This window comes from Pongo pygmaeus, chromosome 20, assembly GCF_028885625.2.
Source record: "Pongo pygmaeus isolate AG05252 chromosome 20, NHGRI_mPonPyg2-v2.0_pri, whole genome shotgun sequence".
Taxonomy (NCBI): Eukaryota; Metazoa; Chordata; class Mammalia; order Primates; family Hominidae; genus Pongo; species Pongo pygmaeus.
The window spans coordinates 10,286,824-10,314,818 of NC_072393.2; the positions used below are offsets into that span (position 1 = coordinate 10,286,824).

General features: G+C 51.2%; 2 protein-coding genes and 1 long non-coding RNA gene across 7 annotated transcripts; 2 read left to right on the plus strand and 1 right to left on the minus strand.

Annotated features, from left to right (window-relative positions):
• On the plus strand, positions 1-12,526 carry LOC129019327 (putative protein C3P1). The gene is given in 10 exon segments (XM_054461657.2): positions 1-687; positions 974-1,059; positions 1,168-1,307; positions 3,651-3,719; positions 5,791-5,842; positions 6,018-6,104; positions 8,734-8,809; positions 9,080-9,248; positions 12,033-12,122; positions 12,275-12,526. Coding segments are annotated over 10 exon segments (1,224 nt in total). The 5' UTR covers positions 1-484.
• LOC129019329 (uncharacterized) lies at positions 11,995-24,371 on the minus strand. The gene is made up of 3 exons (XR_008495610.2): positions 24,316-24,371; positions 13,078-13,191; positions 11,995-12,089 (listed from the first exon to the last, which is right to left on the minus strand). It is a non-coding gene; the product is annotated as an uncharacterized LOC129019329 (long non-coding RNA).
• Positions 23,811-27,975, plus strand: LOC129019328 (complement C3-like). 5 transcript variants are annotated; one of them, XM_054461658.2, is made up of 5 exons: positions 24,462-24,671; positions 25,184-25,273; positions 26,516-26,582; positions 26,873-27,008; positions 27,494-27,975. In XM_054461658.2, exons 1-5 carry the CDS (start codon positions 24,573-24,575, stop codon positions 27,624-27,626), a joined length of 525 nt encoding a protein of 174 aa, XP_054317633.1. In that variant the 5' UTR covers positions 24,462-24,572; the 3' UTR covers positions 27,627-27,975. The 5 variants fall into 5 exon arrangements, 3 of the variants coding, with proteins under 3 accessions (XP_054317635.1, XP_054317634.1, XP_054317633.1); XM_054461660.2 differs by lacking the exons at positions 25,184-25,273; positions 26,516-26,582 and adding an exon at positions 23,811-23,980 and having other exon boundaries at positions 24,566-24,671; XR_008495609.2 differs by lacking the exons at positions 24,462-24,671; positions 25,184-25,273; positions 27,494-27,975 and adding exons at positions 24,967-25,110; positions 26,662-26,752 and having other exon boundaries at positions 26,873-26,937.
• Positions 27,976-27,995: the final 20 nt, after the last annotated feature.

Consider the following 27,995-nt stretch of genomic DNA (forward strand, 5'->3'; position numbering starts at 1 on the left):
TCAGCTTCCTTGTCAGAATCTCACCATGTGAGTTCAATACGAGGCTTCAGAAAGGGCACAGATAAGGCACTAGGCATAGAATCTACCACAGAGTAATCACTAAATAGTGGCAAGGTGTGCATAGTATCAAGGTGAATGGGTCCCAGCTTCTTAGGTCCTGCCCAACCCTCCTCTTTCCCTCTGACTCTGGCCCACAGTGAACAAGTTTAAGATAGAGCTGGAGAAAAAGTGCTGTGAGGCTGGGCTCCAGGAGAGCCCAGTGGGGCTGTCCTGTGAGGAGAGGACCTGGCATGTCCGCCATGGTCCAGCCTGTGTGGCTGCTTTCCTGGACTGCTGCCATCTGTCTGAGACCCTGACTCGGGAGGCTCGAGAGGATCAACTGCGTCTGGGGACAAGTGAGGGGACCACGGCAGGAGATGCAGGGTGGGGGGCTTCATGGAGGGATATAGAGTGACATGGGACAGGTTAAGGGGTGATATGGGCCATGGAGGGTTGGAGAGGAGGACTCCACAAGGAGTCTGGTGGAACAAGGAAGAAACATGAAGGAGACTCCACCTCACACCTGCTCCCTCCAGCGGATGAAGAGGCGGACTTCGATGACCTCTTCTTGGATGACATGCCTGTACGGACCTTGTTCCCCGAGAGTTGGCTGTGAAGGAAGTTCACTCTGCCAAAGAGTGAATCGGGGTAGGACATCAGCCTCCACGCCAGGATCTGGTCCCAGGTCCTTGCAATCATCAGTGGATGCTGGCCAGGCACAATGACCCCAGCAGTGACATTGAGCCTCAGGACAGTCCCACAATTGGGAAAACATCTTAATGGATTCCCTAAAAGGATGACCCTCTAGTGATGCTGTCACTAATGAGGTGACCTGATGATCCTCAATAGTGACCATACCCCTGCATGGTGACCCCCTAATCCAGAAGCTCTATCCATGCAGCACAAACTCAGTGATGTTTCTCACTCACAACAGCATCTCCCATTACCCCATCTCTGTGACGGTGCCAGATTCCATCACCACGTGGCAGTTTGTGGCGGTCAGCCTCAAGGCTGGACAAGGTGAGCCGCAGCAAGCCCAGTGCCAAGGGAATGGGGGTATGGTGACCTTACCCAGCCCCTCCCCCAGCGGAGCCCCTGCTTAAACCCAATGTGCTGTCCTGGCTGTAGGTCTCTGTGTCTCGGACCCCTTTGAGCTGACAGTTATGAAATCGTTCTTTGTGGACCTTAAGTTGCCCTCCTCCGTGATCAGGAATGAGCAGGTCCAGATCCAAGCCGTGTTGTACAATTTCAGGGATCGCCAGGCCAAGGTGAAGCCCCAAGCCCTCAACTTCCTGCCAAAATCTCTGCTAGCGCGTATTTTATTTTATTTTTTAATGACTTTATTTCATTTTATTTATTTTTTGAGACAGAGTTTGCTCTGTCACCCAGGCTGGAGTGCAGTGGCATGATTTTGGCTCACTGCAACCTCTGCCTCCCGGGTTCAAGCGATTCTCCTACCTCAGCTTCCTGAGTAGCTGGGACTACAGGTGCCCTGCCACCACGCCTGGCTAAGTTTTGTATTTTTAGTAGAGACGGGGTTTCGCCATGTTGGCCAGGCTGGTCTCAAACTCCTAACCTCAAGTGATCCACCCGCTTCAGCCTCCCAAAGTGCTGGGATTACAGGCATGAGCCACTGCACCCAGCATATTTTATTTTATTTTTGGAAACAGAATCTTGCCCTGTTACCCAGGCTGGAGTACAGTGACGTGATCTCGGCTCACTGCAATCTCACCTCACAGGTGCAAGCAATTCTCGTGCCTCAGCCTCCCCAGTAGCTGGGATCACAGGTGTGGGCCACCATGGCTGGCTAATTTTTAGTATTTTGGGTAGAGACAGGATTTTGCCATGTTGCCCAGGCTGGTCTCAAACTCCTGAGCTCAAGTAATCCACCCTACTCAGCCTCCCAAAGTGTTAGGATTACAGGTGTGAACCACCATTCCCAGCCTGTTAGTGTGTTTTAGAAAAGGAAATTCAGTGTATTTTTATTCCTATGGGTCAGTGAAGTGGTGGCTCTTTTGGAAAATCTAAGGTATTCTCTTATTTAGCCAGGCATAGTGCTGCACACCTGCAGTTTCAGCTACTTGAGAGGCTGAGGTGGGAGGATCGCTTGAGCCCAGTAGGTCAACGCTGCAGTGAGCTGTGATTGCACCACTGCACTCCAGCCTGGGTGACAAAGTGAGACCTTGTCTCTACAAAAAATGATCTTTAAAAAATTAGCCAGGCTTGATGGCATGCACCTGTGGTGCCAGCTGCTCAGGAAGCTAAAGCAGGAGGATCGATTGAACCCAGGAGTTTGAGGCTGCACTGAGTTGTATTTGGACCACTGCACTCCAGCCTGGGTGACAGAGCGAGACCAAGAAAGAAAGAGAGAAAGAGAGAGAAAGAAGAAGAAGAAGGAGGAGGAGGAGGAGGAAGAGGAGGAGGAGGAGGAGGAGGAAGAGGAGGAGGAGGAGGAGGAGGAAGAGGAGAAGGAGGAGGGGAGGAAAGAAAGAAAGAGAGAGGGAGGGAGGGAGGGAGAAAGAAAGAGAGAGAAAGAAAGAAAGAAAGAAAGAAAGAAAGAAAGAAAGAAAGACAAAGAAAGAAAGAAAAGAAAAGGAAAGAAAGAAAGAAAGGAAAGAAAAGAAAGAAAGAGAAAGAAGAAAGAGAAAGAGAAAGAAAAGAAAGAAAGAAAAAGAAAAGAAGAAGAAAGAAAGAAGGAAAGAAAGAAAGAAGGAAAGAAAGAAAGAAGGAAAGAAAGAAAGAAGGAAAGAAAGAAAGAAGGAAAGAAAGAAAGGAAGGAAGGAAGAAAGGAAGGAAGGAAGGAAAAGGAGAAAAGGGGGCCGGGGATGGTGGTTCATGCCTGTAATCCCAGTACTTTGGGAGGCCGAGGCGGGCAGATCACAAGGTCAGGAGATCAAGACCATCCTGGCTAACATGGTGAAACCCCATCTCTACTAAAAAATACAAAAAATTAGCCGGGCGTGGTGGCGGGCACCTGTAGTCCCAGCTATCCGGGAGGCTGAGGCAGGAGAATGGCGTGAACCCAGGAGGTGGAGCTTGCAGTGAGCCGAGATTGCGCCACTGCACTCCAGCCTGGGCGAGCGTGCAAGACTCCATCAAAAAAAAAAAAAAAGAAAGAAAGAGAGAAAGAGAGAGGAAGAAAGAAAGAAGGGGGGGAGAGAAAGAGAGAAAAAGAAAGAAAGAAAAGAAAAAAGAAAGAAAGAAGAGAGAGAGAAAGAAAGAAAGAAAAAGAAAAAAAGGAAAGAAAGAAAGAAAAAGAAAAAAAGGAAAGAAAGAAAGAAGGAAGGAGGGAGGGAAAGAGAGAGGAAGGAAGGAAGGAAGGAAGGAAGGAAGGGACGTTAAACCTCACAACAACCCCATCAGATGGGTACTATTATTGTTCTTGGTTTAGAGATGAGGAATTGAGGCACAGAGAGGTTAAAGGGCTTGCCTGGAGTCACACAACACATAAATGGCAGATGGGGCTCTGACTCAGGCTGGGTCTGTGGTCCTCATCACTAGGCTTCGCTGTCACCTACGCAGGCATCTCAGGGTGGGGAGGGGACTGTGACCCTAGGGTCCTGGACCACACCATACATCAATACCCCCTCCCTTTGCCCATCCTGCCCTAGGTCCGAGTGGAGTTCCCCCACAAGGAGACGCTGTGCAGTGCGTCAAAGCCAGGAGCACCATCCCACCAGGTGGTGGTCGTGCCCCCTACCTCCTCCAAGATAGTACGCTTTGTGCTTCTCCCTCTGGAGACAGGCAAAGTGGACGTGGAGGTCAAGGCTGTGGGCTACGGGGTCCAGGACCACGTGAAGAAGACACTCTTGGTCTGGGTAATGGGCACCCCCAACTCTCTAGCTACTGGTGCAGACAGTGGGGCTTCCACCAGGTCCAGGCTGGGCAGGTGGGCCCAGGATCCATAAGCAAGGCTCCTAGATGGGAGTGAGGTGAGAGAGAACAGATTTGAAAGTTCAGTCAGTTGGCTGGGCACGGTGGCTCAAGCCCGTAATCTCAGCAGTTTGGGAGACCCAGGTGCATGGATCACCTGAGGGCAGGAGTTCGAGACCAGCCTGGTCAACATGGTGAAACTCCAACTCTGCTGAAAATACAAAAATTAGCTAGGCATGGTGGTGCACACCTGGAGTCCCAGCTACTCGGGAGGCTGAGGCAGGAGAATCGCTTAAACCTGAGAGGTGGAGGATGCGGTGAGCCAAGATGGCACCACTGCACTCCAGCCTGGGTGACAGAGCCAGACTCGGTCTCAAAAAAAAAAAAAAAAAAAAAGAAAGAAAAGAAAAAAGTTTAGTCAGTGGACTGATGTGAGGGGGTCAGGTCACAAGCCTTCACTTGAGAGTTTTGGAGTCAGGCCTGGGTTCTAATCTTGTCTCTGCTGTGTGACCTTGGGCAACTTACTTAACTTCTCTGTTCTGAGCCTCCGTTTCCTTGCTTGCAGGATGAGGATAATCATCATATCCCTGAAAAAACACAGAGCTGGGAAAATGACCCAGAACCAGTGTATGGCCTATCAAAAATACTTTATTAGGCTGGGCTTGGTGGCTCATGCCTATAATCCCAGCACTTTGGGAGGCCAAGGCAGGAAGATCGCTTGAGCCCACGAGTTTGAGATCAGCCTGGGCAATATAGCAAGACCTCTCTAGAAAAAAATTAAAATTTAGCCTGGCATGGTGTTGTGCACCTGTAGTCGCAGTTACTCAGGAAGCTGAGGGAGGATTGCTTGAGCCCATGAGATTGAGCCTGAAGCTGAGATCATGCCACTGCACTCCAGCCTGGGCGACAGAGCAAGACCCTCTCTCTAAAAAACAAACAAACAAAAAACTTTATTTACTTAACAAACACATGTTTAACACTTAAGATATAAATGCTTAAGAATATTAACTTGGGCCAGGCGCGGTGGCAGGCGCCCGTAGTCCCAGCTACTCAGGAGGCTGAGGCAGGAGAATGGCGTGAACCCGGGAGATGGAGCTTGCAGTGAGCCAAGATAGTGCCACTGCAGTCCAGCCTGGGCAACAGAGCGAGATTTGGTCTCAAAAAAAAAGAATATTAACTCAGTCAGGTGTGGTGGCATCCCCCTGTATTCCCAGCTATTTGAGAGGCTGAAGTGGGAGGATCATTTGAGCCTAGAAATTCGAGTCCAGCCTGGGCAACCTGAAGTTTTTTTTTCTCTGGAAAAAAAATTAACTAGGCCAGGCATGGTGGCTCATGCCTGTAATCTCAGCACTTTGGGAGGCTGAAGCAGGTGAATCACTTGAGGCCAGGAGTTCAAGCCTGGCCAACATGGCAAAACCCTATTTCTACTAAAAATACAAAAATTAGTCTGTCTTGATGGTGTGCACCTGTAATTCCAGCTACTCAGGAGGCTGGGGCATGAGAATCCCTTGAACCTGGGAGGTGGAGGCTGCAATGAGCTGAGATCATGCTACTGCCTCCAGCCTGAGTGACAGAGTGAGACCCTATCTCAAAAAAAAAAAATTAACTAATTTAGCCCTCCAAACAACCCTATGAGTGAGGGACTATTATTATTCCCCTTTGACAGATGAGAAAACTGAGGCAGAGAGAGGGTAACTAATTTTCCCAAGGACACACAGCTAGGAAGCAGAAGAGCTGGGATTCGAACCCAGGTATTTGGGCTCCAGAGTCTGTGCTTATTACAGCCAAGCGATGCCTCCTCTCACCATCACTGCGATTGTCATTTTGACTGTGGTTGCTGTTTTTGCTTTTGACTTATATCCTCATCTCATCCCTCAGGCAGGGGGTCAGATCCAGCAAACGTCCTATAGCATCGTCCTGGAACCCCAAGGTTTGTGAGATCTGCAGGGGGCATGTGAGATCCTGGGGCTGTGCTAGGGAGAAGGAAGCAGTTGGCATGAGGGGATATGCCCAGGTGGGGATTCTGAGCCCCAGCCCCGGGCTCTGTGCACCCTGACTTCCCCAGCCCCAGAGCCCACTTGTCACAGAAGGTTGTGGTTATTCAGGTCAGACCCAGACAAAACTGGTGCCAAGACAGGAGTTCTTGAACATGGTACCCGACACGGAGGCAGAAGTGTTTATCAGCGTTCAAGGTGCTGGGGGACACAGGGACATGGGGAGGGCTGACGCTGGGTCCTCTAAGGTCCACAAGGCACCAGAGCAGGAGGAGCCGTGTGGGGCTATCAGTAAACCATGGTGGCTTAGGCATAGGCCACTCCCAGGGTGACCCAACTCACCCACCCGACAGGTGACATCCTTGGTGAGACAATTGTGGGCAGCCTGACACCCAACGAGATTCAGCGGCTGCTGCGGGTCCCCACAGGCTGCCCTGAGCAGACGCTGAGCTCCCTGACGCCCGTCATCATCCTGTCCGGCTATTTGGATACCACCGGCCAGTGAGACAAGGTCGGGGTGGAGCACAGGGACCAGGTGATGAAGAATATTGTCAGTGGTGAGAGTGGGGACCTTCCTGGGGCCTCCATGAGGGTGCCTGGGGATCTCCCGGAGGGTGGCTGGGGCACCCCCAAGATTGGGGAAATCTTCATGGGACCCCCCTAGCCCCCGCCTCAGGCATTAACACCCAAACTATGACTCCTTCCTCAGACTACAACCTGATACCAATTCCCCAAGGTCATCCCCCAGCTGTGACACACCCATGGTTGGGAATTCTTCTCCTGACCACTTTCCCAGGCTTCAATCTTTTTTTTTTTTTTTTTTGCGATGGAGTTTCGTTCTGTCACCCAGGCTGAAGTGCACTGGCGTGATCTTGGCTCACCGCAACCTCCGCCTCCCAGGTTCAAACCATTCTCCAGCCTCAGCCTCTGGAGTAACTGGATTACATGTGCCCGCCACCATGTCTGGCTAATTTTTGTATTTTTACTTTTATTTATTTATTTATTTTGAGATGGACTCTCACTCTATCGCCCAGGCTGGAGTGTAGTGGTGCAGTTTCGGCTCACTGCAACCTCCGCCTCCTGAGTTCAAGTGATTCTCCTGCCTCAGCCTCCTGCGTAGCTGGGATTACAGGTGCCCGCCACCACACTCGGCTAATTTTTGGATTTTTAGTACAGATGGGGTTTTGCCATGTTGGCCAAGCTGCTCTAGAACTCCTGACCTCAGGTGATCCACCTGCCTTGGCCTCCCTAAGTGCTGGGATTACAGGCATGAGCCACCACGCCGGACCTCCAGGCTTCAATCTTATGACAGACACCCTGATTTCTCCCAAAAAGCCATCCTGCGAGAGGATGTTATACTCAGGCCCTGCCCCAGGTTACACCCCCTCAGTGCCACTCCCAGGGAACCCCAGGGAACACCCAAGCAGCAAACCCCAGAATAACCCCAGGCAGTGGCCTCTTGGTTGCACCTGTATGCTGATACTTCCCCAGGTTACAACCACACACTCCAGGGAGCAACCAGAGATGAACACCCCTAGTAACACCCATAGACCTCTGAGTTAATTGGTCCCAGGTTACCCTCAGACTCCAACTTTCCCTCCAGGTTTTCTCAAGCAGTAATCCCACGGGTAATGTCCAGATACTGTCACCCCAATGCTCCAAGCAAACAGTAAACCTCCAGGAGAACTTCAAGTAATACCCGAGTAGCGAGGCTCGGAATACACCTGAAAGGTTGGGTATGGTGGCTCACGCCTGTAATCCCAGCACTTTGGGAGGCCAGAGCAGGAGGATCACTTGAGCCCAGGAGTTTGAGACCAGCCTGGGCAACATAGTGAGACCCCCATCTGTACAAAAAATTTTAAAATTGGCTAGGTATGGTGGTCCACGCCTGCAGTCTCAGCTACTCAGGAGCCTGAGTGGGAGGATTGCTTGAGCCCCAGAGTTTGAGACTAGCTTGGGCAACATAGTGAGACTTCATCTCTAAAAAAATTAGCCTGGTGTGGTGGCACATGCCTGTAGTCCCAGCTACTTGGGAGGCTGAGGTGGGAGGATAGCTTGACCAGGGATGGGTGAGGCTTCAGTGAGCTATGATTGTACCACTGCACTCCAGCCTGGGTGACAGAGTGAGACCCAGTCTCAAAAAAATAAAAATAAATAAAAAGAGGGCCGGGCCTGGTGGCTTACACCTGTAATCCCAGCACTTTGGGAGACCGAGGCAGGTGGATCACCTGAGGTCAGGAGTTCGAGACCACCCTGGCCAACATGGTGAAACCCCATCTCTACTAAAAACACAAAAATTAGCCAGGTGTGGTGACGCATGCCTGTGATCCCAGCTACTCGGGAGGCTGAAGCCGGAAAATCACTTGAACCCCGGAGGCGGAGTTGCAGTGAGCCGAGATCGCACTACTGCACTCCAGCCTGGGCGATACAGCAAGACTCCATCTCAAAAAAAAATAAAAGAAAACTCCCACGTAGCACCCCTCAAGTTGCCCCATCTCCCAGGTTACATGTGGACAACAACACCTTCTATGATTTCTTCCAGCAGCAACTCCAAGGGTAGCATGCCCTGCCCCAGAGTCCCTGAGGTGAAGGTTTCCTGGGTTACACCCAGAGACAACTGCATCCTGGGTCCCTCAAAGTCATTCCTGAGCCCTGCTCCTCACTTACATCTGGGCCCTAAACACCCCTCCAAAGTACACTTGGACAACAGGTCTTCCCTTCTAGATTACCTCTATGTGTGACACCCCCGTGTCACCTCCAGTCCCTGCCCGCCAGGTTATTCCTGATAACACTGACTGTCCCTCAAAGCCCTGCTCTGTTTCCCCAGGCTACACTCGGATGCTGACCCACCAGAGTGCAGATGGCACCTACCACACCTTCAAGGGGAACCCAGGAAGCACTTGGTGAGTATGACCCTGTCTCTCCTGCCACTGCCACCCTGGAAGCCCAAGGGGCCAGCCTGGGGTCTGATGACCCAGGAGCATCCACACTGTAGACTCGTGGGGTCTTGGGGTGTCCAGCGCACGGCCCTGGGGCATTCTACGCTGGCAGACCTGGGCAGCGGTGAATGACAGGGGTCCACCTGGAATGGTGTGGACCATGGTGTAGACTTCCCTATCCCAGAGCCCCCTTGGCTGCGGTTCGCAGGTGTCACCTTCGCTCTCTCCTGACAGGCTCACAAGCTATGTGTTCCATGTCTTTGCCCTGGACTACTCTATGATGAGGACCCAAGTACTTAGCCTGTCCTCTCTCTGTGACATGGCCAACTGGATAATCATCGACAGGCAGGCAGAGGATGGGCACTTCCTGGAGAAGGGCCCTGTGGTCATGACATCCATGCAGGTGATCACAGCCCTTCCTGCCTGGGCCATTCAAACAAATCCCAGGGACTCTGTGCACTAAGAGGAGGATTTCAGGCTCCCAATCTGTTCTCGGGCAGAATGAGAACAGGAAAGAGCTGAGGCTCAGCGCCAAGGATAACATCCCCCCTGGTCTGAATCACCTCATACTCTGTTAGAATGTGGGTGAGGCTGGGCATATCTGGGAACCCATCTCTTCTTCATCCCCACATCAAGAAGTGGCTCGCCCTGGCCCTCCTCCCTCAGGAACTGAGTCCTCCCCAGCTTGCACACCCATCCCCACCAAGAGTCCCCTCAAACCAGCATCCAGAAATGTCTTTCAAACGCAGCCTGGCAGGTCTCTCCCCTGTTCAAACACCTGCTGTGGCTCACAGCTATCTTTGTATCACCTCCTAGGCCTCACCTCACCCCTCCCTTCTCACTATTCTCATTTAACCAGTCACGGGCTCCTTCAACTCTCCTCCAAAAAGCACTTTTGCTGCCCTCTCTGCATGCACCAGGCCAAATTATTATTATTATTATTATTTATTTTGAGACAGAGTTCCACTCTGTCACCCAGACTGGAATGCAGTGGCATGACCTCAACTCACTGCAACCTCCATCTCCTGGGTTCAAGCCATTCTTATGCCTCAGCCACCCGAGTAGCTGAGATTACAGGCATGTGCCACCACATCCAGCTAATTTTTACATTTTTGTTTTAGTAGATGGGGTTTCACCATGTTGTCCAGGCTGGTCTCAAACTCTTGGCCTCAAGTGATCTGCCCACCTAGACCTCCCAAAGTTCTGGGATTACAGACATGAGCCATGGCTGGAGTGCAGTAGCACAATCGGCTCACTGCAACCTCTGCCTCCTGGGTTCAGCCTATTATTATTTTTAGGGACAGGATCTTGCTCTGTCGCCCAGGCTGGAATGCAGTGGCTCAATCATAGCTCATTACAGCCTCAGACTTCTGAGCTTAAGAGATCTCCCTGCCTTAGCCTCCTCAGTGGCTGGGACTACAGATGCACACCACCATTCCTGGCTAATTTTTTTTTTTTTTTTTGAGATGGAGTCTTGCTCTGTTGCCCAGGCTGGAGTGCAATGGCACAATCTTGGCTCACTGCAACCTCTGCCTCCTGGGTTCAAGGGATTCTCCTGCCTCAGCTTCCCGAGTAGTTGGGACTACAGGCATGCACCACCCTGCCCGGCTAACTTTTGTAGTTTTAATAGAGACAGGGTTTCACCATGTTGACCAGGCTGGTCTTGAACTCCTGACCTCAGGTGATCTGCCCACCTTGGCCTCCCAAAGTGCTGGGATTACAGGCATGAGCCATCACCCCTAGCACTGACATGACCTTCTTTTTTTTTTTTGAGATGGAGGGTTGCTCTGTCGCCCAGGCTGGAGTACAGTAGCACAGTCTCAGCTCACTGCAACCTCTGCCTCCTGGGTTCGAGCGATTCTTCTGCCTCAGCCTCCTGAGTAATTGGGACTACAGGCAAGTGCCACCATGTCCGGCTACTTTTTGTATTTTTAGTAGAGACAGAGTTTCACCATATTGGCCAGGCTGGTCTCGAACTCCTGACCTCGTGATCCCCCTCCGCCTTGGCCTCCCAAAGTGCTGGGATTACAGGCGTGAACAACTGCACCCGGATTTTTTTTTTTTTTTTGAAACAGAGTCTTGCTCTGTTGCCCAGGCTAGAGTGCAATGGTGCAATCTCAGCTCAATGCAACCTCCGCCTCCCGGGTTCATGCCATTCTCCTGCCTCAGCCTCCCGAGAAGCTGGAACTACAGGCTTGTGCCACCACGCCCAGCTAATTTCTTGTATTTTTAGTAGAGACGGGGTTTCATCATGTTAGCCAGGATGGTCTCAATGTCCTGACCTCATGATCCACCCACCTCAGCCTCCCAAAGTGCTGGGATTACAGACGTGAGCCACCACGCCCAGCCGACATGACCTTATAAGGACACCAGTTATTAGACTTAGGGTCCACCCTAATCCAGTATGACCTTTTCTTAATTTTAATTACATCCTCAAAGACTCAATTTCCAAATAAGATCACATCTTGAGGTCCTGGGTGAACATGAATTTTGGGGTCACTATTCAAGTCCAGACAGGGGATGAGGGTGGAAGCCTGGGTACTAAAGTGGTGTTTGGACCCTGAACTGGCCATTTTCTAGCAATGGGAAGACTTTGCCACTCTGACCTCAGTTTTCTCATCAGTAAAATGGGGCTGCTGCTAGAATGCTCTGAGACGGTCTACAGAGCTCAGCTTCTTGTGTTGATAGCTTTTTGTTTGTTTATTTGTTTTGTTTTGTTTTTGAGACAGAGTCTCGCTCTGTCATCCAGGCTGGAATGCAACGGTGTGATCTCAGCTCACTGCGACTTCTGCCTCCCGGGTTCAAGCAATTCTCCTGCCTCAGCCTCCCCAGTAACTGGGCTTACAGGCACCCGCCATCATGCCCAGCTAATTTTTGTATTTTTGTAGGGACAGGGTTTCACCATGTTGGCCAGGCTGGTCTCAAACTCCTGACCTCTGGTGATCCTCCTGCCACGGCCTCCCAAAGTGCTGGGATTATAGGCATGAACCACCGCGCCCGGCCGATAGCTTTTGTTAGTAGGGCAGACCCCAGGGAGGCAAATCTCTACTCTCTGTCTTCATCCCACCTCCACCATCATCCAGCCCAGAGCTGGGTACCTGGAAACTTCTCAGGGTCAGACAGGAGAGGCTGAGGAAGGCATCTCCAAGATGCTGAGGGAATTACAGATGGGACTCTGCATCCACAGGGTGGCTACCAACGCTCCAAGGAGGATGTATCCCTCACAGCTCTTGTCCTGATAGCCCTGAATGAGGGAAAGGAGTTGTGCAGACAGAAGGTAGGACCCCAGAGAGGAGCACGGGATCTGTAAGGTCCTCTAGCCCCAGCATCTGGAAAGCTCCCCCACCCTTACGTCCCTCCGGGTCCCTCTAACTCCCAGACTTCTTTCCTCTGATCATCTCCCTCTGGCCCCTCCCTCTGACCCTCTAGAATTTGATGGCCAGCATTGAGAGAGCCCGTGGCTTCCTGGAGAGAAAACTTCCTGACATTCAGACAACCTTTGCCGTAGCCATAGCCTCCTATGCACTGGCCCTTGCCAACAGCTCCCAAGCCAACGACCGCCTAGACAGCTTTGCCAGCCCTAGTGGGTGTGGGATGCTTCTTAATCAACCTCAGTCATGGAGTGGGGAGGGGGTGATCTCAAATCCAGCAATGTGTCATTCATCACTTAGTGTTTCCTGAGCATCCACTGTGTATCAGCTCCTGAGCTCAGACCTTGTGAGACCAAGGTGAGCAACACTGATAAGTTCCCTGCCCTCAAGGGCCCACCGTCCTTGGAGGAGACAATCAGAAGATTGACAGGTCACTATATAATTCCAAACTGAGGCTAGGAGCAGCGGCTCATGCCTGTAATCCCAGTACTTTGGGAAGCCGAGGCAGGTGGATCACCTGAGGTCAGGAGCTCGAGACCAGCCTGGCCAACATGGTGGAACCTCGTCTCTACTAAAAACGTAAAAATTAGCTGGGCGTGGTGGCGGGTGACTGTAATCCCAGCTACTTGGGAGGCTGAGGCAGGAGAATCACTTGAACCCAGGAGGCGGAGGTTGCAGTGAGTCAAGATCACACCACTGCACTCCAGCCTGGGTGACAGAGGGAGGCTCTATCTCAAAATAATAATAATAATTCCAAAATGTGACAAGAACTGAGATGATAACACACAAGGTGGGTGGGAGAGATGGCAAGGGGAGGGGAGTACAGGTTGGAGGGCTGAGATGAAAGATGGAAAGACATACCTGCTAGGTGTGATGGCTCATGCCTGTAATCCCAGCTACTTGGGAGTCCGAGACAGGAGGATTTCTTGAGGCCAGGAGTTCGAGACCAATCTGGGCAACATAGTGAGACCCCATCTATAAAAAAAGTTTGTAATTAGCTGGGTGTGGTGGTGTGCACCTGTAGTCCCAGCTACTAGGGAGGCTGAGGCAGGAGGATCACTTGAGTACAGAAAGTCAAGGCTGCAGTGAGTTGTGATCACCCCACTGCACTCCAGCCTGGGCAATAGACCAGGACTCTGTCTCTATTAAAAAAACAAAAAAATTAAAAATAAAAACTTTTTTTTTTCCTCGAGACGGAGTCTGGCTCTGTCGCCCAGGCTGGAGTGCAGTGGCACGATCTTGGCTCACTGCAACCTCCATCACCCGGGTTCAAGCAATTCTTCTGCCTCAGCCTCCCAAGTAGCTGAGATTACAGGCATCCACCACTGCGCCCGGCTAATTTTTGTATTTTTAATAGAGACAGGGTTTCACCATGTTGGCCAGGCTGGTCTCAAACTCCTGACCTCAGGTGATCCGCCTGCCTCGGCCTCCCAAAGGGCTGGGATTACAGGCATGAGCCACCGTGCCCGGCCAAAAAAATATATTATTATTTATTTATTTATTTATTTATTTATTTTGAGATGGAGTCTCCCACTGTCCCCCAGGCTGGAGTGCAGTGGTGCGATCTCGGCTCACTGCAAGCTCGGCCTCCCGGCTTCATGCCATTCTCCTGCCTCAGCCTCCCGAGTAGCTGGGACTACAGGCGCCCGCCACGACACCTGGCTAATTTTTTGTATTTTTAGTAGAGATGGGGTTTCACCATGTTAGCCAGGATGGTCTCGATCTCCTGACCTCGTGATCCACCCACCTCGGCCTCCTAAAGGGCTGAGACTACAGGCTTGAGCCACCGTGCCCAGCCAAAAAACAAAACAAAACAAAAACAAAACCCTTTTTAAGCCACACCTTCATGAAAGGCCATGGACATTTCAAGCAAAGGGAATAGCACAAGCAAACACCCTGAAGTGGAAAGAGTGCTTGGTGTTGTCAAGGATGGAAAGGTTATAAAACCTTCCCATGGGCCGGGCACGGTGGCTCATGCCTGTAATCCTAGCACTTTGGGAGGCCAAGGTGGGCGGATCACTTGACGTCAGGAGTTCGAGACAAGCCTGCTCAACATGATGAAAACCCGTCTCTACTAAACATACAAAAAAATTAGCCGGTCATGGTGGCACATGCCTGTAATCCCAGCTACTTGGGAGGCTGAGGCAGGAAAATCACTTGAACCTGGGAGGCAGAGCTTGCAGTGAGCCAAGATCGCGCCACTGCACTCCAGCAACAGAGTGGGACTCCAGCTCAAAAAATAAATAAATAAATAAAAAATCCCATGGCTGATGCTATCTCATCCCCAAGGGTCCATATCCCATCTTCTCCATTCTGCAAGTCAAGCAAAGTGGATCTAGGAAAATTTGCTTGCAGTGGGACTAGAGGGACCTGAAGGATTTTTTTTTTTTTTTTTTTGGTCATCCAGGCTGGACTGCAATGGCACGATTTCAGCTCACTGCAACCTCCACCTCCCGGGTTCAAGCGATTCTCCTGCCCCAGCCTCCTGAGTAGCTGGGATTACAGGCACCCACTACCACACCTAGCTAATTTTTTTGTTCTTTTAGTAGAGACAGGGTTTCACCATGTTGACCAGGCTGGTCTCGAACTCCTGACCTCAGGTGATCTGCTTGCCTTGGCCTCCCAAAGTTCTGAGATTACAGGTGTGAGCCACCGCGCCCAGCCAGGAACTTTTTTTTGAAACTCAATTTCTGCATCGGAAAATAGAGTCCCGTCTCCTAGGGTCATTCTGAAAATTGGATGTCCACGTTTCCTCAGCAAAGAGCTTCACATAAAGTAGGTGATCAGGACTGGGCACGGTGGCTCACGCCTGTAATCCCAACACTTTAGGAGGTCGAGGTGAGAGAATGGCTTGAGGCCTCCTGGCCTCAAGACCAGCCTCGACAACATAATGAGAACCCCCCCGCCAACCCCCACTCCCCCATCTCTACAAAAAATAAAAATAAAGTAGGTGATCAATAAGATGGCAGATGAGAAAACTGGGCCAGATGACACAAGGAGAGGGCAGGTTAAGGTGGGTGGGCCCAGTTCTGGGTGACAAGGCGGGCGTCCCTGTTTCTAGACAAAACCCACTGGCCGGTGGATGAGCAGAACTTGGGCTCCCTGTACATCATTGAGGCCACAGCCTATGCACTCCTGCAGAAGCTGGAGCTGGGCCGGTACAATGAGACGCACGCCATAGCCAAGTGGCTACTAAAGAAGCGGGAGCTGGGAGGAGGCTTCAGGTCCACCCAGGTGATGGGGACCTCCGGGAGGTGAGGGCCAGGGTCGCTAGCCGAGGTGCTGACGCACCCAGCCCAACGGGGGAGTGTGTGGGGCTGTCCGTGGTGCTGACACGCCAGCCGATGGTTTCTCGAGTGCTGTCTGTGGTACTGATCCACGTTCCCCCACCTCCCCACCCCATTCCAACCCTCAGACCACGGTGGTGGCCCTTGAAGCTCTGACCCGCTTCCGCGAAGCTGTCCCCTTCAAGGGTGTCCAGGATCTCCACGTCCAGATCAGCGCCCCCAAGAGAGCCCTGAATGTGAATTGGTACATTGATCCCAGCAATGCCTACCAACAGCGGTCAGCAAAGGTATGTCACTGAGGGGCAGGCCAGAGTCCATGCAGAGATGGCACTGGAGATGAGGCCAAGCGTCATGTCCCTGCTGATCTCCCTCCTCAAGACATACCTCAGATATGTGGCTATACTGTCAATGTATTGATTCATCTATTCCATCAACATTTCCTGAGCATCTACTATGTATCAGTGACTCTCCTAGGCATTGGGGTTATGTTATGAAAGATCCATGGTCCCTGCTTTTATGGAATCTAGAAGAGTCCATAAGATCTAGAAGAAAATGGGCCAGGTGCCATGGCTCACGCCTGTAATCCCAGCACTTTGGGAGGCCAAGGTGGGTGGATCATCTGAGGTCAGGAGTTCGAGACCAGCCTGGTCAACACAGTGAAACCCCATCTCTACTAAAAATACAAAAGTTACTTGGGCATGGTGGTGCATGCCTGTAATCCCAGCTACTCAGGAGGCTGAGGCAGGAGACTCACTTGAACCCAGGGGGAGGAGGTTGTAGTTACCTGAGATTGCACCTGAGTGACATAGCGAAACTCCATCTCAAAATAAAAATAACAATAAATAAATAAAAAGAAATGACACCCTGGGCAACATAGCAAGACTCCATCTCTACTAAAAGAGAAAAGAAGAAGTAAAACAGCTCATCTAAGGTCACGCATTGTTTAGTGGATGTCCCTGGATAAATAGTTGTCAAAATGAAGAAAGCAGAGGTAGGGGAAGAGTGTTTCTTTTTATTGTTGTTGTTGTTGAGACAGAGTCTCACTCAGTCACCCAGGCTGGAGTGCAGTGGCATGATCTTGCCTCACCGAAACCTCCATCTCCCAGGTTCAAGCAATTCTCCTGCATCAGCCTCCCCAGTAGCTGGGATTACAGGCACGCACCACCAGGCCCAGCTAATTTTTGTAGTTTTAGTAGAGATGGGGTTTCACCATGGTGGCCAGGCTGGTCTCAAAATCCTAGCCTCATGTGACCTGCCCGCCTCGGCCTCCCAAATTGCTGGGATTACAAGCATGAGCCACCACGCCCAGCCAAGGAAGAGTGTTTCTGACATAGGGAACAGCATAGAGTGCAGACCCGGAGCCAGTCAGGCACAGGAGTGGTCAGAAAGGAGAACAGCAAATAAAGCAGGCTATTAGGAGGCTTGCAGGCTGGCAGAGCTCAGCAGTGAGGGCTGGGAGGCCATGTCAAGAATTAGGACTTGATCCTATAGGTGATAATATTTGATCCTATAGGCAATGAGATTTGAGTGATTGGCTCTGATTTTTTTTCTTTCTTTTCTTTTTTTTTTTTTTTGTTGTTTTTTGTTTTTTAGAGACAGGGTCCCACTCTGTTGCCCAGGCTGGAGCGCAATGGCACAAACATAGTTCACGGCAGACTCGAGTTCTTGGGCTCAAACGATCCTCCTGCCTTAGCCTCCTGAGTAGCTGGGACTAGACATGCACTTCCATGCCCGACTTAATTTTCAATTTTTTTTGTAGAGATGGGGTCTAGCTAAATTGCCCAGGCATGTTTTGAACTCCTGGGCTCAAGCAATCCTCCCCCCTTGGCCTCCCACATTGCTGGGATTACAGGCATGAGCCACTACTTTTGGCTTGGCTGTGAATTTTTAAAATTTTATTCTGGCTGATGCAAGAAGACTATAACGAGGAAAACAAGAGTAGCTGCAGATGAAGACAGAGGTCAGATTGGTGGTTTCCAGAGGATAGGAAGTGTAGGAAGAAAGGGAGGGATGAAAAGAAGTTGATTAATGGGTACAAGCATATGGTTCGATAGAGGAAATAAGACTGGGTGTTTGATAGATTCACAGGATGACTATAGTTTACAATAATCTATTGCATATTTCAAAACAGCTAGAAGAAAAGAATTAGAATGATTTTAGCATAAAGAAAAGACAAATATTTAAGGTGATGGATATCTGAGGTACACTGATCTGATCTTTACACATTATATGAGTGCATTAGATTATCACACGTGCCTTGAAACTATGTACATCCATTATGCATCAATTTTTTTTTTTTTTGAGATGGAGTCTCACTCTGTCGCCCAGGCTGGAGTGCAGTGGCACAATCTCAGCTCACTGCAGGCTCCGCTTCCTGGGGTCAAGCGATTCTCCTGCCTCAGCCTCCCGAGTAGCTGGGATTACAGGCGCCTGCCACCATGCTCAGCTAATTTTTGTATTTTTTAGTAGAGACGGAGTTTCACCATGTTGGCGAGGCTGCTCGAACTCCTGACCTTAGGTGGTCCACCCGCCTCGGCCTCCCAAAGTGCTGGGATTACAGGCATGAGCCACTGCACCCAGCCCATTATGCATCAGTTTTAAAAGGCAAAGAAAAATAAAGAGAGGTGCAGAGGTGCCAGTGAGAAGGGGCTCACGGGAGCTCCATGCACAGGGAACCTTGGAAATGCTCCAAAGAGAACAGATTCCAGGGATGCACATTAGGACACAGCCTGAACTGAGCCGTGCAGATGATCTGAGGTCAGGAGTTTGAGACCAGCCTGGCCAACATGCTGAAACCCCATCTCTACTAAAAATACCAAAATTAGCTGGGTGTGACAGCACAAGCCTATAGTCCCAACTACTTGGGAGACTGAGGCAGGGCAGGAGAATAGCTTGAATCCAGGAGGCAGAAGTTGCAGTGAGCTGGGATCACGCCACTGCACTCTAGCCTGGGCAACAAAACGAGTCTCTGTCTCAAAAAAAAAAAAAAAAAAAAAAAAGACACAGCCTTAGGCTGGACATGGTGGCTCGCGCCTGTAATCCCAACACTCTGGGAGTCCAAGGCAGGTGGATCACTTGAGGTCAGGGGTTCAAGACCAGCACAGGGAACATAGTTAGATCCTGTCACTACAAAAAAATACAAAAAAAAAAAATTAGCCAGGCATGGTGGCACACACCTGTAGTTCCAGCTACTTGGGGGGCTAAGACGGAGGATTGCTTGAGCCCAGGAGGCAGAGGCACGCTGAAGTGAGCTGAGATTGCACCACTGCACTCCAACCTGGGCTACAGACTGAGACCTGGTCTCAAAAAAAAAAAAAAATACACAGGCTGGATGAGCAGTTCCAGTTGATCTATGACAGTGTAGACACCACAAATGCTCTCTGAAGAGGGAAAAGCAAAACCATCTGCGTGGAGAGAGATGGAAAATGAATCACCAGGTCCCAGGTTAGGGAATAACCGAGGCCCTGGTGAGTGTTCAGGCTCCACATCCCCCTACACTTGACCCTTACTTTGCTGCTTCCTCCACCCTTAAATCTTCCTCTTTGTTCTCTTCAGTTCCTTGCCCGGGACAACCTAGAGATCAAAACCAGTGGCAACGGGAGAGGCACCATCTCGGTAGGTGTTGTATTCTACTGTATTAGTCTGTTTAGGCTGCTACAACAAAATAGACTGGGTGGCTTATAAACAACAGAAATTGGCCCAGCATGGTGGCTCATGTCTGCAATCCCAGCATTTTGAGAGGCCCAGGCAGGAGAATCACTTGAGTCCAGGAGTTCGAGATGCACCAGGGCAACAGAGTGAGACTCTGTCTTTACAAAAAAATTGAAAAATTAGCTGGGCATGGTGGCACATGTCTATAGTCACAGCTACTCAAGAGGCTGAGGTGGGAGGATTGCTTGAGCCCAGGAGGTGGAAGCTGCAGTGAGTCATGATCAAGACCTTGCATTCTACCCTAAATGACAGAGTGAGACTCTATCTCAAAGGAAGGAAGGAAAAGAAAGAGAAGAAAGAAAAGAAAGGAAAGCAAGAAAGCAAGAAACAAAGACTGGGTGCAGTGGCTTGGCTGGGCATGGTGGCTCACGCCTGTAATCCTAGCACTTTGGGAAGCCGAAGAGGGAGGATCATCTAAGGTCAGGAGTTCGAGACCAGCCTGGCCAACATGGTGAAACCCTGTCTCTACTAAAAATACAAAAGTTAACCAGGCATGGTGGCGGGCACCTGTAGTCCCAGCTACTCGGGAGGCTGAGACAGGAGAATCACTTGAACACAGGAGGCAGAGGCCAAGATTGAGCCATTGCACCCTAGCCTGGGTGACCAGAGCAAAACTCTGTCAGAAAGAAAGAAGAAAGAAAAGAAAGAGAGAGACAGAGAGAGAGAAAAGAAAGAAAGAAAGAGAAAGAGAGAGAAAGAAAGAAAGAAAGAAAGAAAGAAAGAAGGAAGGAAGGAAGGAAAGAAAGAAAAATGAGAAAGAAAGAAAAGAAAAGTGAGAAAGAAAGAGGAAAGAAAGAAGAAAGAAAGAGGAAGGAAAGAAAGAAAGAAAGAGAAAGAAAGAGAGAAAGAAAGGAGAAAGAAAGAGAGAGAAATTTATTGCTCACAGTTCTGGAGGCTGGGAAGTCCAAGATAAAGGCAAGGTATACTCTCTGTTTCAGGCCAGATGCGGTGGCTCATGCCTGTAATCCCAGCACTTTGGGAGGCCGAGGCGGGCAGATCACAAGGTCAGGAGATCCAGACCATCCTGGCTAACACGGTGAAACCCTGTCTCTACTAAAAATACAAAAAATTAGCCAGGCGTGGCAGCGTGTGCCTGTATTCCCAGCTGCTGGGGAGGCTGAGGCAGGAGAATGGCCTGAACCCCGGAGGCGGAGCTTGCAGGGAGCCGAGATCGCGCCACTGCACTCCAGCCTGGGCAACAGAGCGAGACTCTGTCTCAAAATAAATAAATAAATAAATAAATAAATAAATAAATAAAATAAAATAAATAAGTAAATTGTAATATATTATACCCATATTATTATTTATTTGTAACCTAAATAAATAAATATAGGCCAGTCAGTGTGATTCATGCCTGTAATCCCAGCACTTTGGGAGGCTGAGTGCTGGGATGACGTCCATGACTTTTTTTTTTTTTTTTTGAGATGGAATCTGGCTCTGTCACCCAGGCTGGAGTGCAGTGGCGCGATCTTGGCTCACTGCAACCTCTGCCTACCAGGTTCACGCGATTCTCCTGCCTCAGCTTCCTGAGTAGCTGGGACTACAGGTGCACAGCAGCATGCCCAGCTAATTTTTTGTGTTTTTAGTAGAGACGGGGTTTCACCATATTGGCCAGGCTGGTCTCAAACTCCTGACCTGAAGTAATCTGTCCGCCTTGGCCTCCCAAAGTGCTGGGATTACAGGCATGAGCCACCATGCCCAGCCTGACGTCCATGGCATCTTCCAGCCCCATGACGTATGCCCGGGAGGACAGCTCTTTTGTTAACCAAAAGGTGGCCTGGTGTCGTGTTCCAGACAATGGAGTCATGGCTGAATCTCTGCCCTTGTTATGTGACCCTGAGCAAGTCACACCTTTCTTCAAGCCTCCGTGAAATCTAAGTTTAAATGGGTTAAAATTAAATTCAAAATTCAGTTTCTCCATTGAGCTAGCCACATTTCAAGTGTTCGGTAGCACATGTGGCTAATGGCTGCCATACTGGACAATGCCAATTGGGACCATTTCCATCACTGCAGAAAGTTCTATTACACAGAGCTGGTCTAGACTGCAGACACTGCTCTGGCCACTGCACCTAGGAACTGATGGGGTCGGTGGGGGCAATTTTGCAGTAAATTCCCCACATGGCCAGAGACCTGGGAAGTCAAGGATTGGGGTGCAGAGGAAAGGCAGTTGGTGGGGAAGGGCTCTGACAGCCCCCTGTCTTGGCCCAGCAGATCCTGACCATGTACCACAAGTCCCCAGAGTCCTGGGAGGACAACTGCAACCTGTACCACCTGAATGCGACTCTCCACAGTGCCCTAGAAGGTAAGCCTGGTGTGGCTACAGGAGGAGTAAGGGTAGAGTTTTAGGAGAAGAAGTTGGAAAGGTGATGGCGGAAGATGGTGTAGGGACTTGTTAGCCACAGTGAGGACTTTGGCTTTTGTTCTGAGTAAGGTGGGGCATAGAAAGTTCCCAACAGAGGAGGGATGTGATCTAGCACAGGTTTGCACAGGCTCCCTCTGATCTGACCACTCTAGAGGGTGAGGGTGGGAGCCAGGTGACTAGGAAGGAGGTGACTGCACTGGTCCTGCAGGAGATGATGAAGGCCGGGCCAGATTAGGGGCTCTGGAGATGATCAGATATTAGTGGGCTGGGCATAGTGACTCATGCCTGTTATTCCAACACTTTGGGAGGCTGAGGCAGGAGGATCACCTGAGCTCAGGAGTTCAAGATCAGCCTGGGTAGCATAGTGAGACCCCATCTCTACAAAAAATTAGCTGGGCATGGTGATGCATGCCTGCGGTTCCAGCTACTCAGGAAGTTGAGGCGGGAGGATCATTTGAGCCCAGGTGGAGGCTGCAGTGAACCATGATTGCGCCATTGCACTGTAGCCTGGGCAACAGAGTGAGACCTTCTTTCAAAAGAAAAAAAAAAAACAGAGAAATAGTTGGATTCCACAGTTCCCAGCCCGGGGCACCAAGAAGGAGAGAGGACTATTGGGAGCTCACTGTGAGAGTAAGAGGAACAACCCTCACCAGTCCCATGAGTTTTAGGGACTAAACCTCACCAAAAGATTTTGGTTTTTTTGCTTGATTTCTTAATAATAATAACAATAATAATAATAGCTACAAAGCACTGATCAGGCACCATGCTGAGGGCTTTACTTATATTAACTTATTTAATCCTCACAACAACCCTGTTGGGTTGGGAATATTATGATCCCCCCTTACGGATGAGTAAACTGAAGCAGAGAAGTTAAGCAACTTGCTCAAAGTCACACAGCAGAGTCAGGATTTGAATCCAAGAAGCTAGCTCCAGAGACTGTGCACTTGATCACTGTGCTCCCCAGCCTCTAAACTGCTGCCTTCTCTCTGCAGAAAATAAAAAGGGAGATGAGACCTTTAGGCTCCGGATAGAAACAAGGTCAGGGCACCAGGATCTTGAACTGGGCGGGAGGAGGGTCTCACTTTCCGGTATCCAGATTCCTTAGCGGCCTTCCCTGTGTACTGAGTGGACAGTGGGAACCAGCCGAGCTTGCCTCTCCATGCCTGTCCCCCATTCTGTCCCTGCCTCCTGCCATGTCTGCATGTCCTCAGATGACAGGCTCTACCTCAGCTGACATGCTCTATGACTCAGATGCCCAGAGCTGTCTCCAAGCCCTGAAGCTCTCCCCGTGGTTCTCATTTTCTCCAAACACCCCAGCCCCCACCCCAGTCCTGCCCTGTCCCATGCCTCCTTTGCCCAGGTCTGCTTCAGATAGAAACATTATTGGGCACCTACTGTGTGCCAGACCCTGTTCTTGGAGCTAGGGACCCAGCTATTAGCAAGGCAGCCTCTCCCTGCCCTGGCGAAGAACACAGTCTATCAGGAGACACAGACAATCATCAAATAATCACACAGAACCAATAATGAAATGGCAATGGTGACTTCATGTGGCAAAGGAGAGGTTTAGAGAGTCATGAGAGGCAAATCAGAGAATGATCTGGGTCTGGTGCGGTGGCTCATGCCTGTAATCCCAGCACTTTGGGAAGCCGAGAGGATCACTTGAGCCCAGGAGTTTGAGGCCAGCCTGGACAACACAGCAAGACCTCATCTCAAAAAAAAAAAAAATTCAAAAATTAGCTAAGGGTGGTAATGCATGTCTATAGTCCCAGCTACTCATGAGCCTGAGACTGGAGGATCACTTGAGCCCAGGAAGCTGAGGCTACAGTGAGCCATGATTGAGCCACTGCACTCCAGCCTGGGTGACCCTGTCTAAAAAAAAAAAAATGATCTGGTGTGTGGGGTGTAGGTTGGGGAAGGCTTCCCAGAGGGAGTGATGCATCCGCTGAGATGGAAAACATGAGGGGTGTTTCGGGATGAAGAGGCAGGAATGAAGATTCCAGGCCGAGTGAACAGCATGTGCAAAGGTCTGGTGGCAGGAGAGGGAACAAGGCTAACAGTGATCAAATGGATGCTGAGGTGGGAGGAGGTGACGTGGAAGGGTGTCAGGATTGAGGCAAGGCATTTGGTAATTGAAGCAACGAGGCGAGGTAGTCAGATTTCTGCTTGCTAAAGCTCTGTGTTGTGAGTGGCAAAGGGGACATGGGGAGACCTGGGAGGAGGCTACTGCGCTAGTCCAAGCCAGAGACAACAGCAGTGGGGAGCATGGAGAGAAAGGTGGGAGGATAGTGGGGAAAGACTGGGGCTGTGAACTTCCAGGTTCCAGAACAATCGAGAGGCCACAATGACTATCATGGAGGTCTCCATGCTCACGGGCTTCTACCCCAACCAGGATGACCTCAAACAGGTAATGCAGACCCCACCTACCTGCTTCCTGAGCAACCTTCCCATACTTCCCACATGGGTGCAGGGCAGTGTCTACTCAAATCAAGACTCCTGTGTTAATGCCCCATCGTTACTTCCCTGCATGGCCAAAACCAAGTCTTTTCCCTGTTTGGGCCTCAGTTTCCCCTAGCATGGAGTTGATTGGACAAAGGCTGGAGCTCTAGGGCTACCGGCCTTGGAGGCTGTCAGCCACCCTCCAGTCTCCACCCTCTGCCCCAGCTCACGAGTGATGTGGAGAGGTACGCCTTTCAGTACGAAACCAAGACAAGTACCAGTGACAGCACTGTTGTCCTCTACCTGGAAAAGGTGAGAGGGGCCGGGTGCCCTCCGCCAGAGGTGTGTGGGCACCCTGGAGGCTGGAGAACCCAAGGTCGGTCCCCTGGGTGGGTTTTGCAGACAGCCAGGCCCTCTCAGGTCAGCTCCTCCAGTTGCGATCCCTGTGGTCATGGCCAGTGCCAACAGCCAAGGCCTCGTGGTCGGTGCCACAAGGTCAGTGCCCCACAGTCAGCGGCTCTGGCCGGCTCAGACAGGACTCTGTTCTCTCCAGCTCTCCCATGAGAAGAACACGGTGCTGGGCTTTTGGGTTCACAGGATGCTGCAGGCGGAGTTCCTGCAGGCCGCCCTCGTCACCATCTACGACTACTACGAGCCTTGTAAGGAGGGGCCCCCGTGCATGGGGATGAGGCCTGCAAAGGACAGGGCCAGGTGCCAGGCAATGAGAGACCGGGCATTGCCAAAAGGGGGCTGGGCCTGGGTAGACATAAGGGGCGAGGTCTTATTGGATTGACCTAGGTTGGTGGGGACAGGAAGGAGATGGGGCAAAGTTGAAGGGGGACTGGGCGTGGCCTGCTGGGAATGGGTGGGGAAGGGGCAGGCTCTTTTGAGTGGGCGTGGCCTGTCGACAGAGGTGGCTGGCCAGGGCCCTTCAAAGTGAGGTTTATAGGGCGCAGGGCCAGGAAGAGGGGAAGGTCTGGGAGGACCTGGAGGGCACAGCCCAGGGACAAGGAGGGGCAGGAGGGAGCCTGGACTTTGGAGGATGGGGAAGGCAGGCCAGGGTCCGGAGCGGGTGAAGACTTCTCGGGACTAGGCCAGGTAGGCAATGAACCCCCAGGAACACTGGCCCAAGACAACGCCCTCCCCCAACCCCTGCACCGTCCGTCCACAGCCCGGAGGTGCAGCACTTTCTACAACCTGCCCACAGAGCAATCTTCCCTGCGAAAGATCTGCCACAAAGACGTCTGCAGATGTGCAGAGGGTGAGATGTGCCGAGGGTGAGCCCCATGCCACCAGGCTGGGGCTGCCAGGTTGTGGGGGGCAGATCCAGGAGCCCTTCAAGCCTCCTCCTGGCTGTAGTCTGGCCTGAGTTTAGACAGAAAGAGAAAGAGACAGAGGCAGAGGCAAAGAGAGACAGAGAGAAGGCACAGAGAGACAAAGCTTGTCACACACACGTACTCATACTGCCAAAGATCAAATGACCCGGAGACAGAGAGAAAGACACAAAGAGACGAAGACGGGAGAAATAGACAAGAAAGTGACCAAAAAGAGAGACAGACGCTAGGCATGGTGGCTCATGCCTGTAATCCCAGCACTTTGGGAGGCCAAGGCAGGAGGATGGCTTGAGGCCAGGAGCTCCAGACCAGCCTGGGCAACACAGTGAGACCCCATCTCTACCAAAAAAATTTTTAAAAATATTAGCCAGGAGTGGTGGTAAGTACCGTAGTCTCAGCTACTTGGGCAGCTGAGGCGGGAGGATTACTTGAGCCCAGGAGTTGGAGACTACAGTGAGCTATGCTTGTGCCACTGAACTCCAGCCAGGGTGATACAACAAGACCTTGTCTCAAAAATAAATTTTAAAAAAGCCGGGCTCAGTGGCTTACACCTGTAATCCCAGCATTTTGGGGGCCAAGGTAGGTGGATCACCTGAGGTCAGGAGTTTGAGACCAGCCTGGCTAACATGGTGAAACTCCATCTCTACTGAAAATATAAGAGTTAGCTGAGCGTGGTGGTGCATGCCTATAGTTCCAGCTACTCAGGAGACCGAGGCATGAGAATTGCTTGAACCTGGGAGGTGGAAGTTGCAGTGAGCTGAGATCACACTGCATTCCAGCCCAGGCAACAGAGCGAGACTCTGTCTCAAAAAATAAATAAATAAATAGGCCAAGTATGATAGCTCACACCTGTTGTCCCAGCACTTTGGGAGGCCGAGGTGAGAGGATTGCTTCAGCCCAGGAGTTTGAGACCAGCCTGGGCAACATAGTGATAGCCCCCCATCTCTTAAAAATATAATAATAATAAGAGAGAGAGAGAAGAAAAAGAAAGGAAAGAGGAAGGAAAAAGAAAAGAAAAAGAGAGAGAGACAGAGAGCCCCACAGACCAGAAGGGCCAGATCCAGAGACCCAGGCCTGGGGGCTGAAGGGAGGGAGGGTGGGGGGTGAATGGGAGGAAGTCCCCTGTCCCAGCGCAGCCAGAGCAGCCACCCTCCTGCCCATCCCTGCAGAAGCCCAGTGACCAATTGAGGCAGGAGGAGCTCCAGACAACAGCCTGTGAGGCAGGCGTGGATTTTGGTGAGTGTGGGGAGCCACAGGGGACAGGCAGAGCCCACCTGCAGGCCAAATACCAACACGACACCCTCCCCTTCCCCAGTGTACAAGACAAAGCTAGAATCTGTGGAGGTCTCTGCCTCCAACCCTTACGTCTATTACAACATGCAGGCTCGAAGACATCATTAAGAGTGGTATGTCCCGGGTGACAAAGAAGGAATCCCAGTGTGGGGTCACCTTGAGGGCCCACCCTGGGGGTCCCATTGTGTGGGAGGGTCAGACCTGTGTATGTGCACACACTGGGTTTTCTCCAGGTACGGACCCTGCCAAACCCCTGGCCATGAAGAAATTCGTCTCCCACGCCACCTGCCGTGACTCCCTGGGGTTGCAAGAACAGGAATTGTACCTCATCGTGGGCGAGACGTCAGACCTGTGGAGAATCAAATCTGAGTGCGTGAGGGGTTCCACCCATCCTGGGGACTCAGGCCTGGGCCTTCTTCCCTACCCTCAACCCAGCCCTCAGTTCCACAATTTTTGCTGGAGATTCCAAGCAATTCTCCTGCCTCAGCCTCCCAAGTAGTAGCTGGGACTACATGCGTGCACCACCACACCGGGCTAATTTTTGTATTTTTAGTAGAGACGGGGCTTCATCATGTTGGCCAGGCTGGTCTTAAACTCCTGGCCTCAAGTGATCCGCCCACCTCGGCCTCCCAAAATCATGGGGTTACAGGCGTGAGCCACCGCACACGGCCACGGAAGCATTTACTAATTCCCAGTGATTTGGACTAAGAGGCTGGAAGATCAGAGAGGGCCCTCGGGTGTGGACACTACAGGCTAAGGCTCTGGCAGGCTGTCAGACAGGGCAGGGCAGGGAGGTCCCCATATCCCCAGGGACACCAGGCTCTCCTCACCTTCTTGCTTCTTGTAACCCACAGTTACAGCTACGTTCTGGGCAGGGAGACGTTCCTCATGCTTTGGCCAGCAGATGGAGATGCCAGCAAGAAAGAATTGCGGGACCAACTGGAGGAATTTTCGGAATACATGCGCACCCACGGCTGCCAGTCCTGAGCCTCTTCTGCTTTCAGGGAGGTGTCACCACGCAGCTCTGGGCCACTGGGTTTAACCCCAAAAAAAGAGCACAGGATATGACACCCAAACCCTGGACATTTGTCCCTGTTTCAGCTTTCACCAGGGGACCTGCACAACTTGCTCTGGCATAATGTGGACCTGTCTCCTCCCTCTTCCCCTTCTACTTGGGTGGCTGAGGCGGGAGGATCACTTGAGCCCAGGAGTTGGAGCCTGCAGTGAGCTATGCTCACTACATCTGGCTCCGTTCTGACCACACTGGCCTGCCTTGCATCCTTCCAACACCCACCTCAGCGGGGAGATGATTCCCAGCTCTGGGCTTTTGCACCCACTGTTCCTCTCCCAGGTGCA

Coding starts and splice junctions, on each gene's coding strand:
- LOC129019328 (XM_054461658.2), top strand. CDS start 24,573: ATGAGAAGAACACGGTGCTGGGCTTTTGGGTTCACAGGATGCTGCAGG. Junction 26,583..26,872: donor TGAGGCAGGCGTGGATTTTG/GTGAGTGTGGGG, acceptor GGTTTTCTCCAG/GTACGGACCCTGCCAAACCC. Junction 27,009..27,493: donor CTGTGGAGAATCAAATCTGA/GTGCGTGAGGGG, acceptor TGTAACCCACAG/TTACAGCTACGTTCTGGGCA.